The 12559-nt window shown below is 43.6% G+C and overlaps 1 protein-coding gene and 1 long non-coding RNA gene across 2 annotated transcripts in view; one reads left to right on the forward strand and one right to left on the reverse strand.

The window, feature by feature from the left end:
* GUCY2C (guanylate cyclase 2C) overlaps positions 1-12559 on the forward strand; it is a 77014-nt gene that overhangs the window by 54405 nt on the left and 10050 nt on the right. The window contains 6 exon segments of the mRNA XM_006192113.3: positions 261-393; positions 2179-2316; positions 3105-3193; positions 5812-5903; positions 8654-8812; positions 12154-12346. Of these exon segments, the coding sequence (XP_006192175.2) occupies positions 261-393; positions 2179-2316; positions 3105-3193; positions 5812-5903; positions 8654-8812; positions 12154-12346 (804 nt within the window).
* On the reverse strand, positions 400-5170 carry LOC106730587. Its single transcript, XR_001367043.2, has 5 exons — positions 4481-5170; positions 3362-3480; positions 3097-3163; positions 1275-1361; positions 400-662 (listed from the first exon to the last, which is right to left on the reverse strand). It is a non-coding gene; the product is annotated as an uncharacterized LOC106730587 (long non-coding RNA).

Genomic DNA, 12559 nt, shown 5'->3' on the forward strand with positions numbered 1-12559 from the left:
TTCAACAATGTTTTTATTTTTATTTATTTTAACTTTATTTTTTTTATTTGGTGGAAGTAATCAGGCTTATTTCTTTCTTTCTTAATGGAGGTATTTAACAATGTTTTTAAAGTTAAAATTAATGGAATTAAATTTAAAATCTGATGGTGTGATTCTATCCGCATGCCAAAATGATTTCGAAATGTCATTTCTTTCCTTAAAATAATGAAGCAGCTGAAGTGTCCTATCTCTTTGTTCTCCTGTCATCTGAAAAATTACAGGGGATGTCGTATCTGCACTCCAGTAAGATAGAAGTCCACGGTCGTCTGAAATCCACCAACTGTGTGGTGGACAGCAGAATGGTGGTGAAGATCACTGATTTTGGCTGCAATTCCATTTTACCTCCAAGGAAAGGTCTGTAATGAATGAAATTTTTACTAGTTTCTCACTTAGAAAAAAATTTTTTTTTTCCTCATAAGCCTGTGTAAGGTGCTGAGGATCTGGTGATACTGATAAGAAAAGAAACACTTCAAGCCACAAGGGGCAACAGTTGGCTCATTTTGGCAACCTCCCCTAATCAGCACATGCTTGTTGAGTTGAGCAAATTTCTGTGGATTTCCTTCTTCCATGAGTCCCTTGATATCAGGGAGAAGTCATGAAGTTATTGGCTTGTGGAAGCAGAGCTGTGGGAAAAGACATAGAAGGTTAGAGCATAAGAGACCTGAGAAGTCCTCTGTCTCACCCCTTCCTTTATGGAACCGGAATTGAAGCTCAGAGAGGAGAAGAGACTTGTCCAAGAAGACAGAGGACAAGGGTGGAGCCCCCTTTCCAAATTCTAGACTTCATCTGTTTACCCGTGAGAATAATAATAGGAAATGATAATGATTAGAAAAAGCTCTTCTCAGTCAAGTATATTCTTATCCCTTTCAGGATTGTGATGAGGGTCAAAAAAGTAACACACAGGAAAGTGATCTATAAAGTATAAGGGGCCTGTCAGGTGGAATATTACTCGTTCTTACTGTAATTCAGGGCTGAACAGCCTCAGCAGTTCCACCTTCAGATGAGCCTCAAAGTGCTCCCCAGATCCAAAACTGAATTCCACTTCTGATTCTACTTTGCAATCCTCTAGTTTGCCCTTAATAGATGAAAAATAACAATTCTGCCCCCATTTCTTCAATCACGTCAAGCATGCTAGGACATTGGACTCAGTCCAGTAAGTGCTTGTTGAGGACCTACTGTGTGCCAAGCGTGGTTCCTCGTATAGTGGAGCAAATCTCTTTCATTAAATGACTCACCATGACACAGACATAAGATGAACTGCAGGTCAACTCCTATCCTCCTGAACTTCCCTCAGTGATAGCTTCCTCTCTGGGGTTGGCAACCTGAAATTTTACCATAAGTAGATTTACTTCCCTTTCTTACAAGCCCAACCATTGGGATCAATTGTACGTGAATCACAAGGCACATAAATTCACAAGACATCAAGGGAAGTTGGAGGAAAGTTAGTTGTATGCCCCTGTTATTTCTAAATAAGATGTGTGATAGGGATTGAAAACCCAAGTGTCTGCAGGAGCCACACACAGGACACAGGAGCGCTTCCCTTGTGTGCAGGAGGCTAGATGGAAAGCGCTAGGAATAGCAGGCACGTTTTTTTTTTTAAAGAATCCCGCAAGAACCAAAGAACACACACCTGTGGGTAATAGCTGGCTCTGGGGCTGCCAGCGTGTCACACCTGGAACATACCAGTCATGGTCTCTTTGTTTAAATGTGCTCTCTTTGTTTTCTTTTAGTAAATATATATATAATATGTTTTATATTATATAAAATAAATATATAGTTTTAAAATATTTATGAAGGCTTTTGTAGGTTTATACCATATGTTCTATAAGCTGTTAAATCCTCAGTCTCTCATTCCACTGCATTCACCCCACAGATATTTACTGAGCACTTCCAGAACAGCTCCTGCTGTTCGAGGTGGACCTCAAGGGTTTTCAGGACCGTGATCCAAGTTTTAGGGAGGACATTGCCGGATGACTTCACCCAAATCCTGGCATTACATAGTCAGCTTAGAGGCCAAATGTGTGTTCTCCCTGTCACCAGCATGAGTGTGGGGTGTAGGGACTTAAAAGCGAAAGCAAGGTGGAGACCCCTGGGCCGCTCACGCCCCTCAACCTTGCAATCTCCATGCTGAACGCACAGACCTGTGGACCGCCCCGGAGCACCTCCGCCAGGCCAGCGTCTCCCAGAAAGGAGACGTTTACAGCTACGGGGTCATCGCACAGGAGATCATCCTGCGGAGAGAGACCTTCTACACGCTCAGCTGTCGGGACCAGAAGGGTAAGGCTCTGATCCTTCGGGGGCCTTCTCTGGGAGCCAGCGGGAATGCTAGGCTGAGGGAGGCCCTGAGGTTTCTGTGACCACACCCCAGACCCCACCACCGGCATACCTGCTCTCACACTCCGCAGGGTAGCGGGAGGGATTCAGTGACAGGGGACTGTTAGAGGGCTCTGAAAGCCCAGGACAGTACACTGCTGCCGGGTGCCACTGCTGGCAGTGTTACTGTGACTTAAAGAATCTTGCCCTACAATTCCTGCTTTCCTTCTGATTCCTTCCGAGACATGTGTCTGTGGAACACCTGAGCTAGATCACTCCAGTGGGACGACATACACATTGCAGTTCTTACCAAGAGCAGATCTAGAGTTTCACTACATGTCCTCTCAGGGGGAAAATGTTTCCTTCCATTCATCCAGTCCCCGCTTTACTGAGCACTTACTATGTGCCAGCTCTTACCTGTCAGGGGGATGGAGGTGGCTGAGGGACGGAAGGGGGGCAGGCTACAGTCTCGGTCAGAGGAAGCCTACTTAAGGCAGTGGTATCTGAGTTAAGTTTTAAAGGGTTAGTAGCCTTGAGTTAAGGTGACTTCCTGGGTGTAAGTGGGCATGGGCCCCTTCACCTGGTGGCTCATCCGCTCACTCAACAACTGTCTGTTGAGTGCTGGCCTAGGCTCGGCCACACTCCCCCTGGGGACCTAACCAGGGTCTGTGAACCACTCAGAGTTTGGCGGCTGCTAACATTTCCTCGCACTGCAGTCCTTCCTGTAATTTACATTATTCTCACCCCATCAGAGAAGATTTTCAGAGTGGAGAATTCCAACGGAGTGAAGCCCTTCCGGCCAGATCTGTTCCTGGAAACAGCAGAGGAAAAAGAGCTGGAAGTGAGTGTATCTCCCCGCATGTGTTTCTTTAGGCTCCTCTAACAAAGTACCACAAACTTGGGGGATTAAAGCAACAGAAATTTATTCACTTGCAGTTCTGGAAGCCAGAAGTCTGAAATGAGCTGTCAGAGGGTCATGCTTCCATGAGAGTCTGGGGAGAATCCATACCTCTCTTCTTCCAGGAGCTTCTGGTGGCCTTGACATTCCTTGGCTTGTGGCCACAACACTCTAATCTCAGCCTCCAGGTCATAGTCTCCTCTTCCGTCTAATCTCCCTCTGACTCCCTCCTGTGTTAGGATACATGTGACAACGTTCAGGCCTGCCAAGATAATCCAGAACTATCTCCCCATCTCGAGATCCTTAGTCACACCTGCAAAGACCCTTTTTCCAAATAAGGTAACCTTCACTGGTGCCAGGGTTAGAACATATCCCTGGGAGCCGTTGACAGCCTCCCGTAGTCCCGTGTCCTCCCCCACCCCTCTCGACTCGGGCAAGAGCTCCTTACTCACAACCACGTTCTCAGTTATTAGGAGCTAAAAGAGCAAGATGTCCATGTGATGCATTTATTAAGGTTATAAATACCACCTACTGATTAAAAAGTAAATATGCCAACATCTAGAAACAATAGAGAAACATACTTTCACTCTTTCTGTCTTTCCTCTGAAGAAATTGGAGATTTTTCTCTTCATACTGGCTTAATTTTTAAAATAATCTCTCATAAAGATCTTTAAGGCCTGTGGGGAAAAAAAAAAGTCTAAATTTTTTAAAAAAGAATTTTGTCTGAGCTTTTATAATCCAGAATATTAGTAAATCGGTGTTTAAAAACTATAGGGGGGCAAGGCATAGCTCAGGAGGCAGAGCACATGCTTAGCATGCACAAGGTCCTGGGTTCAATCCCTGGTACCTCTAAAATAAATAAAATCAATAAATTACCCTCCCCCCCCCAAAGCTATTTATGGCCATCAAAGCATTTCTGTGTACTTTGTTCCCTGCAGGATAAAGATAAAAACATTTTCCTTCAGTTCACAGGCACCCGCCAGATGAGGGTGATGGCCCGCCTCGCCTGGGCGTGGATTGGCCATTTTTACTTCTCTCCTCTCTTTCAACATAAAAGGCACTTGTGACCCCAAGGCTCTAAGATACATCTCCTATCCTTGCCGTCTCCTCCCGCTTCCTTTCCTCCCGCTTTTCTGGATCCTGGGACCCCTCCCCGCACATCAGCATATCTCTTCTCGAAACTCTTGTCTCGTCTGAGTATATCCGTATATTGTTTAAACCCTCTCTCACCAAAGCATCCTCCTCTTCGATTCACTCGTGTAGCGTGATGGGTCTGGAACTGGAGATGAGTTAGATGCCATATCTAGTAGCGCGTTCCAACAGGACACTGGCCTGACACGGGTTGACTTGGCAACGCCTGAGGAGCATCAGGAATTTCGCGGGCGGTGCTGCATCTGCGCATTTGTCGGTGCTCCTGTCCCTTCGCTGGCAGGTCATTTTCCCAGGCGAGAGCACCACCTAGTGGTGAATACAGGCAACCACGGTTCTATGTCCCGGTCCTCGCCCTCGCGGGTGACGCGTTAAGGTGAAGAACGCAGATACAGACGGGACTGCTTCTAGAACCCTTTGTGATCTTGTTTTGGGTCGAGTGAAGAACAAACTTCATTTAAAACAAATAGTTCTGGCCATGCCTTTTGGTCCAGCAAGAGCTGCAAACCAGTGGTATCAAAGGAGACAATGGTTCCACCAGCTTCCTCGTCTCCCTCTTCCTCCATACCTCCCCTTCCTCACTTCTCTTCTCCGCTACAGCTAGACTTTGATGGCATCACCTGGGGAGCTTACAAATGTATAGATTATTGTCCTTTGCCCATGCAGTATCTGAGACATACTTAGGCTAAGGAAATACTCACTATTTATCTGAAATTCAAGTTTAACTGGATGTCCTGTATTTGTATTTGCTGAATCTGAGAACCCTATTAAGGCCCCTTCACAAACCAGTTAATTCAGACTCTTCTCCTGCGGTGAGTTCTGGGCGTAAGAAATTTTGTGAACGCTCCTCAGACGATTCCACTGTCAGGCGTGGTGGAATTCTAGTGTCATAGAGCCTCACTCTGGTTTACAGTCACTTGCCTCGTTCTCACCAAGCCTAGCTATTTATTGCCTCCCCCAGCTCCTAACATAAACCCTGCAAATGTCTGTAAAGCATTTTGTCTCTCCCATCAACCCAGCCCTGTCCAAATCAGTATCACCATTTTCATCAGTTTAGGACTGAAGACATTCAGCCATAAAAAAATGACAACATAATGCCATTTGCAGCAACATGGATGTCCCTGGAGAATGTCATTCTAAGTGGAGTAAGCCAGAAAGAGAAAGAAAAATACCATATGATATCACTCATATGTGGAATCTAAAAAAAAAAAAAGAAAGAAAAAGAGGACCGAAGGGAAGGGTGAGGCAGAGGGTGATGACTGAGATACGCTGCAGGGGACTGGGCCATCTCATCCTCATAGTCAGAGCTGAAATGTTTTTTTAAAAATTCCCCACCTCAGTGACTCCCATCAGTGAACAGAATAGGGTAGGATACCCCCCCCGCCCTGAGCTAATCTTCCTCTTCCTTCCAGGTCTACCTGCTTGTCAAAAGCTGCTGGGAGGAAGATGCAGAAAAGAGACCAGACTTCAAGAAAATTGAGAACACACTGGCCAAGATATTTGGGTATTGCTTAAGTTTTTACTTTTCCTCACTAATTTCAGATTTTTCTAATAATAGTTGACATTCAGTGGCATCTAAGAATGAAAATGTCTTTTCTAATGAAAAATCTCAGACTGTAATACCTGTCTCAAAAAAATTAAAATGATACAGAGACGAACAGACCATTGTCTCAGGGAAATAGTCACTTGAAAAGTTAAATACTCAAGGGCAAAACTCACCTGATTAGAAAGTAAATTCTGACTGATCATAAATACATCTGTTAACAATATGATTCCCTGACCCTTCTGCAGGTAATTAGGATTTAGACATCTAGTATGAATCCTAGGAATCTGCAGAGACCCTGGATAATTCTCAAGATTAGCATATTTCTTAAAATTTTAAAATCTTAAGATCAGCAACTTTGACCTTAAGCACTTAAGACTTCAGCCATGAGTCAGATTATAATTCAGGATCCAAAAAAGGTAACACACAATTATCCAATAAGATTGCTCTTTAGATTTCCCGTGTCTTCACTTAGATACAAGGCAGAGTGAGAAAAGTAATCCTGCAGTAAGAGTTAGGAGATCCAGTTTCTAAACTAGGATCTAATAATAGCTTGTTGTGAGACATTGGGCAAAGTGTTCACCCTAACTGGGTATTGGTTTTGTTGCTGCTAAAACTGAAGTGAACAAGATGATTTCTGCAGTTCCTTCCTGCTTCTCCTGTAGTTCTCATCAAGTCAAAGACACAGACATTTAAAACAAAAACAAACAAACAAACAAAAACAAAGCGTAAATAAAGGACAGAAATAGATTCACAGACAGAGAATACAGACTTGTGGTTACCAGGGGGGTGGAGGGTGGGAAGGGATAGACTGGGATTTCAAAATTATAGAATAGACTACACTGTATAGCACAGGGAAATATACACAAAATGTTATGATAGCTCACAGAGAAAAAAATGTGACAATGAGTGTGTATATGTCCATGAATAACTGAAAAATTGTGCTGAACACTGGAATTTGACACAACGTTGTAAAATGATTACAAATCAATAAAAAATGTTAAAAAAAAAAAAAAAAAAGACACAGACATTTAATGAGGCTAAACAAAGCCCAGGGCTGAGATGAGGTATAGTGAAGACAAAATGTGGCCACTGATTGGTAGATCTAAACCGTCATGTGTGCAAAAGGAGCAGCAAATAATAAATGGTTTAATTCTTGGCCCTTTTCATTCCTTCCCAGACCTGTTATTCAGAGCAAATGAGACTGTATGTGTGACAGATGAAACGTACACTCAAGAAGATAAAACTGGCTCCGTGCTATTTAGCCTTTAATATGACGGCCCTCAATTTGTCTGCACATTGAGATCACCTGGGGAGATTTTTAAAATATTAATGCCAGAGTCCTACCCTGGAGAGTCTGATACAATCTGGGTGCGGGCTGGCATCAGGAGTTTAAATAAGCTCCTCGAGTGATTAAAATATGCAGCCAAGGTTGAGGAACCTGCTTTGACTGAATTAATTCATCAGGAAGTAAGATAATCCATCTTCATCTTTTACCCCTACTCCCTCCCTCACCCTTTCTACCCAACTGGACTCCATCATGGTTTCAAGTAAGAATCTCCTAGGGAACTTGCTAACAAAAAATTCTCTTAATCCCAAGCCTAGCAGTTTCCGGTCATAATAGGTCTGCGATAGGACTCAGAACTGTCTTGAATTTTTAACAGACACCCCGCCCCACACCAAGTGAGTTATGATGCAGTCCATCTTTTTGAGTGCAGAAGTGGCAACTTTTCATTGTTGTCGTGATAATGAGGTGGTCTGATTTATTCATCCCCTCTGGCTGTGCCGTACATGAACTTTGTCTGCGGTCCTCTCAGCAGCCAGGCAGGAACTCGGTGTGCGTCCTGACTGGGCTCTGCACCAAGACCTGTCACAGGGTCCCAAGAAGCCATTGTCTCCCCTAAGTCATCTTGGTCTAACAAAATAATCCAGAGTTAGATTTTCTGCTTTAGGACCCTGACTCTGTTCTGAAGAGATAATGTAAGGCTCAGTTTTACTTTTCTTGGTCTTTTTCTTATATTTCCCTTTATTGCAAATTGTTTGTTATTAAAATTCTAAAAAAATATGAATAAGCAAGGAAGTAAAAGCATCACCTATTTCTCCATAGATGACCACCAGTTTTAAAAAACTGAAAATGGGATTATAATTCTTGCTGTTTTATAAACTGGCTTTTTTTACTTAACAATATAGAGGTACCATCTTTCTGTGTATTTCACGATTCTAATTTGTATTTAATGGTACATTCCTATTCTACCACTTCATAATATTTTAGTTACTCTTTGTTAGACATTCAGGTTGCTTTTAAATGTTTACTATTGTGAAGAATACTGTGACTTTCTTTGTAGTTAACTTTCAGCACATTCGTGATTGTTTCCTTGGGGTAATTCTTAGAAGCAGAGTCAATTGGCTGACCTGTACGGCATTCTTATAACTTATGACACATTTGAGCAGCTTTCCCTACAGGAAGGTTGTAATGTGTATTTTTCCTTCTTCATACCTTCATTGATGACCATTGTTCTAACATTTATTTTTCTTTTTTAAAAAATGTTATTTCTATTTCTTTGATCCTTCCTGAGTTCAAATTTTTTTTGCTGCATTTGTTGGCCATTTTTATTCTCTTTGTTTAATTACCTGTTCATGATATTTGCCCCTCGTTTTAATTCATGTTTCCTTAATGATATGGAGAGCTCTGTATCTATTACTACCTCCAGCCTTTTCCATGACCAAAAAAATGAAAGTTATATGGATACCTTGATCCGACGTCTACAACTGTATTCCCGAAACCTGGAACATCTGGTGGAGGAAAGGACCCAGCTGTACAAGGCAGAGAGGGACAGAGCTGACAGACTCAACTTTATGTTGCTCCCAAGGTAAGGAAGTCCTTCTCCTGTGGACGTGACTTCCCATGCCTCAGCCCTTAAGGCTGGAAGTTGAATGTCTTTGTCAAGCGTTGGTTTGCTCTGTCTTTCTGTGAGATTGCTCCCTTTTGCATATTCTTCAACAGATTGTTGTGTTTGAAAATGCATGTGCCCTGCTAAGCCTCGTCCTGGTTTGCACTTTATAATTAGCTAGAAGAAAGAGGTGGTTTTCCAGTGGCCACGTGGTGCCACAGAAGGGGTGTGGATAGTGGAGTCAGAATGACCTGGACTCCAGCACTTCCTGACAACTTTTACTCAGTCTGGGACCTCAGGCGAGACACTGTTTCCCTTTGGTCCAAAAATGGAAATTAAAGTTTTCCTACAGAATCTATGAGCTGTAAGGCACTTTGAGGCACTAAGAGTCAGTGTCTTTGCTTTCTTCTGTCCGCCTCAAAATAGAAGCCAAATTATAAGAAGTGGGAGCTGTCTCTAGTGGAGGAGGTGGGGTCCCTTCCCTCCTCCCACACCACGCGTCTCATCACAGAGGCATTTATGGACTGACCTCTATTTGGGGAAACCATATTACAGCCATGACAGAAGAGAAAGGAGGTAGGGTTGAAATCCCAAACAGTTTAACTTTTTATCCCCGTTGGTACTCGGGTGATAACTAAGAAATGTTAAGATAAACAAGAAATTAAAATGTGGAGAGCTGGGAAATAGGATTGGGCCAAGGGACCCACAACCGTCACGAGTGAGAGGCATTGTTCTGCTCTCATTCATGTGTGATAAGCCGTCCTGCTAGATGAGGGTAAGCGAGGCAGCCTAGCACTGGATGAAATCGTGGAAACTGAGGTCAGCCAGGCCTGGCTTCAAATCATGGTTCCACTGCCGATGAGGGATCTGCAGCCTTGGGCAAGTTCCCTAAATGCTGCGAGCCTCAGTTTCCCATCTGCCCCAGAGGCTGGCTCAAAGAATCCCCCGAAATAACGTGCAGACTATAAGGTACTTAGCACAGTGTCTGGAACGACCCTGGTGGTTATTATTAGGCATAGTGGTGATGACTTTTATATATTACTCATGTTTATTATTGTTTTATTTTGAACCCATGCTTCATTTAGCATATCAGCTCTACATGAATAAAAAAATGATTTTGAGATCACAGGAAACGTTCTCTAAATGAATAGTTTCTCTTCTACAATCCTGAAGGAAGAGGTAGGAGTTACGCACGGGCTCTGTTCGGTCATCTGGTCCTGAAGAGAACCTAATGCAGAACCCGTGTGCCCTCCGAGTGCCGAGGACAGCCTGGCGTTGGCACCCTGGGCGTAGCCTGGAACCCTTAACGTTCACCTTAGAGATGGCAGTTTCTGTTGGAGCTGCATAAATGTTCGTTATAGAAGCATAGTTCCTTGCCTGGCCTTTCATGCTGAATTGTGACAAAAACAGCAGCCTGATAATTTGACTGCCTCCCCAGGGTTTCATCACTGATGGTTTTAACCCGCGATATCACTCACAGGACTTGAAGCACCTCTGCTTTTGTCCTACCTGTGGCTCAATGTGCCGCTTTGACCACTAGATGGTAGATGTTTTCGCTGGATCGCCGAAGGTTGTGTGTGACAGTGGCTGGAATTAATCTCCACTGACTACAGGGCAACTCACTTTGTTCATTTATGTACAGACTCTTTATATTTGCAAAAAGGAAACTAAAATATACATGAACAATACCTAGAAGAAGCAAAGATAAACAGCTACAGCAAAATTGTAAGAAAAACAAATTGCACGCGGGAGCTGGATTCTTCTTAAACACTTATCCCGCAGTACACCTTGGGCTTTTGTAGCAGATTAAAGTAGAGGTTCTTTGTACTTACGGGAAGCACTTCTAAGACACCAGCTCTACACTGATTCTGTGTTGGTGGCAGCCTGTTGTCAAAGCTCACTGGGCTAAGTCAGAGCCCTTCCTTCATGGATCCACCAACAGTAGTTTCTCTCTCATGTAACAGTGTTTTCCAAGCTCACGTGACTTAGACCCAAGCAGTGAAAATGGAGGGCAAAAGTGGTGGAATATCCAATCTCGTCATTACATCTGGGGAGCCTCCAGTATAACCTCACACTGGGCACGCCGAGACCACCGAAGTGCCCCTGCGAATCTAACCAGCCACACCCCAAGGGGTGTTTTTTAAAGGTCCCTCATTTCATCACTGCACCAAGTGAAGGGACTTCTCGCTGCTCCAGAGGTTCTCTGAGTGGTCCTAGGTATCCTTGTGGTTGGTTGGCTGTCTGTTTTCCTGGAAAGTGCCAGACATTCTTCCCTCACTTCAGGCAGCACACCTCCAAAATTTCCCCATCTCCTTGAGTATCCAAGGCCTGGGCTGTGGAGGAAATGTGGTGCAAAAAAAAAAAAAGAGTTACTGAGGACTGGCTCTGGGACGTTGTGAAAATCATGCTTTCTTTTTAAGCCTCAGCTTTCTCATCTGTAAAAACAAGGGATTTCTTCTCCATGATGTCTGTGGTACCTCCCTGCTTCCAGGAAGTCCATACTCTGGTCCTTTAGGAAGTAATCTCAAGGGCAGACAGAACGCGCAGCCTCATGTCAGCCCCCACCCCATAAAGGAAGCATGGAGTCCCTTCTCTAGTTCTTCTGTCTTCATTCTGAGTCTGATACGCTGCTCTTTATATCTGTTCAACAGAGATATTCTAAGTTGCTTCTATTTGACTTCTGCAGTTTTAAGCATAATTTTTTAAAACTTGTTTACATGGTAATTGATGCTGCTTTTTTAAAGGACCCAATCCTGGTGCAAAATATTTCAAATAAACTCTGGTTAGGGATATATCAAAGTTCATTTTTAAATGCATTATTCCTTCATAGTGACAGTAAACAAGGCTATGTTAAATATGCCAGGAAAGTAAAACTATTAACTGATGAGAAAGTCAGTTGTGATAGCTCAGATCATGAGTCATGTTCTTAGCATCAGGGACACACGCTCCTTCGGTAGCTGGATATGGCGCTGTGTCTAGAAGAAGCTGACAGTCAATAGGGAGGTTAAAAAGTGAGCAAGTATTAAGGATATGCAGGTGTTAGCGTTATGTGTACGTGTGTATTAGGGTTATGATCAGGTATTAAGTTAATATTGAACGTCCTTATATTCATCTGAGATCAGATAACGTGTTACGTGTGTGTGGGTAATACGTTCATATATATGGTGTGTGCAAACTATCTTTGCTTCCTAGCCACACAGTTCGCCGGAGATCCCAAATTCTAGAATTCCGGTGGACAATTATGACTGTCTCAGAGATTTCTGTAGAGGAAGAAGACCTTCAATGAAGTTGAAGGCATTGCTTTTTCCTTCCTTGTCCAGGCTGGTGGTCAAGTCTCTGAAGGAGAAGGGCATCGTGGAGCCTGAACTGTACGAGGAAGTCACGATCTACTTCAGTGACATCGTGGGCTTCACCACGATCTGCAAGTACAGCACCCCCATGGAGGTGGTGGACATGCTCAACGACATCTATAAGAGCTTTGACCACATCCTCGACCACCACGACGTGTACAAGGTAACCGCTTCACCTGGCGGGCAGAGATGATGGTTCAGCCCCAGGTCAGCAGAGCCGGAACTGGTTGTTTCTGCTATTACCTGTCTCTCTCAGTATCCCCCAGGATTGGTTCCAGGCCTCCCGCAAATTCCAAAATCCCCAGATGCTCCAGTGCCTTGTATAAAATAATGTAGTATTTGCATATACATACATCCTCCCGTGTACCTTAAATCA

This window comes from Camelus ferus, chromosome 34, assembly GCF_009834535.1.
Source record: "Camelus ferus isolate YT-003-E chromosome 34, BCGSAC_Cfer_1.0, whole genome shotgun sequence".
Taxonomy (NCBI): Eukaryota; Metazoa; Chordata; class Mammalia; order Artiodactyla; family Camelidae; genus Camelus; species Camelus ferus.